We start from the raw sequence: 3,856 nt of genomic DNA, 5'->3' as shown, positions 1-3,856 counted from the left end.
ATGAAATTCTTCTACAAACGTTATTTGGACTTTGAAGAGAAAAACGGTGACAAAGAAAGCCAAGAAGCTGTGCGCGAGAAAGCAAAGCAATATGTAAATGAACTGGATTGAGCTGCCATCACTATATTTCCATTCATTGTTTGTAGAAATTTCATCACAGCACCAAGGACATGAAAAATAAGTGTTGCTTGAAGCAGGACGGAGGGGAAGGATCTGATGCTGTTGGTATGGACATTTGGAATCAGATTTTTATTAAAAAAAACAGGCACAAAACAAAAGAAAAAGAATAAAATACATAACTGAAGTCAAATTTTTGTTTTTGTTTTTTGAAAACAGGTATGGTTTAAGGGGGGTTGGGGGCAAGGGCATCCAACAGTAAAACAGCTCAATAATATATATTGTGTGTATATATATATATATGTGTGTGTGTGTGTATATGTGTTTGTGTTTTTATATATATATATATATATATGTGTGTGTGTGTATATGTGTGTTTGTGTTTATATATATATATATATGTGTGTGTGTGTGTGTGTGTAAAAACAACATACACATAGGCGCAGACATGGTTGTGTGGTAAGAAGCATGCTTGCTTCCCAACCACATGGTTCCAGGTTCAGTCCCACTGCATGGCACCTTGAGTAAGTGTCTTTTACTATAACTTTGGGCTGGTCAAAGCCTTGTGAGTAGATTTGGTTGATAGAAACTGAGAGATGTCTGTTGTATATATATATGTGTGTTTGTCCCCCACCACTGCTTAACAACCGGTGTTGGTCTGTTTTTGTCCCCACAACTTAGTGGTTTGGCAAAAAAAGACCAACAGAATGAGTACTAGGCTTTAAAAAGAAAAAAAGTCTTGGGGTCAAGTTGTTTCACTAAAATCCTTTAAAGCAGTGCCCCGTTTTGAGGGAATGAATTGTACCTGATGGACAGAACCAGATAGAGATTTTTGGTGCGAGACAGCAGAGTAAAGGCTGATCTCAAAACATGGAACCTTTTGAAGGAGATGATAGAGTACTTGAAAAGACTTGCCCACTGCCACAGAATTGAGATTCTAAAACCAAGGTTCCATTTAAAAAGCATGGTGTGGTTGCTGGTGCCATGTAATAAGCATGGGTGATGGTGCCATGTAAAAAGCACCCAGTACACTCTGTAAAGTGGTTGGAATTAGGAAGGGCATCCAGCCATAGAAACCAAGCCAAAACAAGCAATGGTACCTGGTGTGACTCCTGGCTTTGCTAGTTCAGTTCTTATGTATGTCAACCCTACAGATCACAGATTTGTGGTCTGTGTAGCTGAGAACTTTGAGCTCCAGAAAACTTATACCACTTCTGTCTACAGGCCTACAAAATATTCTATCCAGATATGATCTGGAAAACCCTTTGCGGTTTGCCCATGCCCACATAGGTGCATTTGAGAAATCCAGTTGGTACCTGTCAAGCAACTGAGCAGATTTGTGAGGCTTTTACACCTCCTTCTATCAGCTAGCCCCACCCTGTCTAGGCATGTGCTCAAGATAGCATTCCATTTGCCCACTAGCACTAAAGAGCATGACATCCCAAAGAAAACCTTCAATAGAAATCTGGCTGCCCCACCCCTGTTGAAGTGCATACAGTGACTAGTTTGAAGGTACCACCTTTGCTGTTGCTCATATCCAGGACCACCGACTTGCCCTCTGGATCCAGGAAGATCATCCATACTTTGAGATCCAGGCCAACTAAGAGATGCATAGTTCACAAAATATTCAAAAACAGGGGCTAGTTTGTGTGTTTTAGAAATCCTGGTCTCACTGGCTGCTATCACATCCAACCTGAGTGACCTGAGGCCATTGAGCAAGCGACCTTGCTTCCAGGGTGACCTCAGGCCACATACATTTATACAACTCACTCAGATAACCACATGTTGGCCTGAAAGTGTTGAGAGAAAAAAAAAAGGAGCAGGGTTACTTACCTTTCCGGTACTGTCAGCAGCTCACTGCCCCAGGCTCCATATCTGGTTGTGGTTTCTCTACAAAACCCTGCAAAAGTCTGTTAGTGGCCTCGACATCAGGGTTTCTCACGTCATTGGGGAAAGTCTCCCCGATGCTTATGTAAGTCTCTACTGGCATTTGTACCAACATTAAACTTTCCATAACCCTAAGGGTGCTGGTGTCATATTGCATTCCCTTTCTCAATTTCATTATTTCCAGCTATGAGAACCATCAAATTTTTGTTGGCTCTGTGGCTGACTGTTGTGTGTGCTTTCTTTATGGAGCGAGGTGGGGTTGCAATAGTGTTGTTGGGTGTGATGTTTAGACATGCCTCTGCCAGGGGTGCAGCCAGTCCACTTATGCGTACCTTTCCTTCATTGGACACTAAACTCCACTTGCGAAGACCTGTTGAGGCAAGTGAAATCGAAATCAAACTAAATTCGACGACTGGCACCCATACCAATGTCTCTCTCATTGAACACTAAACTCAGCTTGCGAAGACCTATTGGGGCAAGCGAAAGAGAAATCATGATGGCACCTGTGCCCAGCGTTGCCTTCCTGGCACGTTTAAAGACATTCAAGCGAGATCGTTGCCAGTGCTGCTGGACTGGCTCCTGTGCAGGTGGCACGTAAAACACACCATTTTGAGTGTGGCTGTTGCCAGTACCGCCTGACTGGCCTTCGTGCCGGTGGCACGTAAAAGCACCCACTACACTCTCTGAGTGGTTGGCGTTAGGAAGGGCATCCAGCTGTAGAAACTCTGCCAAATCAGATTGGAGCCTGGTTCACCAGTCCTCAGTCAAATCGTCCAACCCATGCTAGCATGGAAAGCAGACGTTAACCGATGATGATGTGTTCTTTACACTGGAGCTTTCAAGTATTGATGTAGGGGCAGGTCCTTTTCTTTTGCGTTGTCTTTTTTTTTTGTTTTTTGTGGCCCCTCATCTTTGCTACAGGATGTGGAGGAACCAGTGTCTTGGGGGTGCATACGTGTACTTGTGTTTGTGTGACCGTGTGCTTGAGAGAGGGGAAGATAGAGTGCTTGTTTGGGAGAGACCCTGGGTGGTTATCTCTGTTGTCTTTGTGCTTCACCTGAAGATGAGGCTGCATGTGTGGCATATTATTACTGTTGTTGCTGTTGTTGAGGGTTTGTTTAGATAGTGGGATTGGCTTCGTGCCTCCTATCTTTTGGGGAGCAGAAGGCACTGAGGAGGCTTGTGACCCCACAAATGTCGCATTTAGGCTTTCTGCCTTCTACTATAACATGCAATTCAACCCCCGTGTGTTGTTATTTATGAATGTACATGTATATGAAAGATAACAGATGTACATGTGAGCGCCCACAAAGTAAAACAGAGGGTAGCATGCTCACAGACACACATTGTCTTTCAGGTGCGGTCCCTGGAAGTTTTTGGAGAGAGGGCACAAGGTCAGAAGGGAATACCATTCCAGGAGAAAAGGGTTAATTACATTATTTAGAAGGGCACACTTCTTTTCTAGAGGTGGGGGGCACGTGCCCCTCAGTTCACCTCTTAAGTCCACCCTTGTCTTTCATATACATGTACATACAGCCTGGGCCAAGTTTAGAGAGCTCTTACCTCTGCTGGCGACAAAGGGACTCTCACTCAGGGTAAAAGGCAGACTGTATGATGCATGTGTACGAACAGCCATGCTACATGGCAGTGAAACATGGGCTGTGACTGCTGAGGACATGCGTAAGCTCGCAAGGAATGAAGCCAGTATGCTCCGCTGGATGTGTAATGTAAATGTGCATACCCGTCAGAGTGTAAGTATCTTGAGAGAAAAGCTGAACATAAGAAGCGTCAGTAGTGGTGTGCAAGAGAGACAATTGCGCTGGTTTGGACATATGGTGAGATTGAATGAGGA

At 44.1% G+C, this 3,856-nt stretch overlaps 1 protein-coding gene across 1 annotated transcript in view; it reads left to right on the top strand.

Moving 5' to 3' along the window:
• LOC106881734 (28S ribosomal protein S31, mitochondrial) overlaps positions 1 to 3,856 on the top strand; it is a 24,584-nt gene continuing 20,728 nt past the window's right edge. The window contains exon 1 of the mRNA XM_052975667.1: positions 1 to 93. Coding sequence (XP_052831627.1) covers positions 1 to 93 — 93 coding nt within the window. The remainder of the gene's footprint in view (positions 94 to 3,856) is intronic.

This window comes from Octopus bimaculoides, chromosome 22, assembly GCF_001194135.2.
Source record: "Octopus bimaculoides isolate UCB-OBI-ISO-001 chromosome 22, ASM119413v2, whole genome shotgun sequence".
Lineage (NCBI taxonomy): Eukaryota > Metazoa > Mollusca > Cephalopoda > Octopoda > Octopodidae > Octopus > Octopus bimaculoides.
Note: the sequence above shows the minus strand (reverse complement) of the source record. Positions and strands in the feature narration are given on the sequence as shown.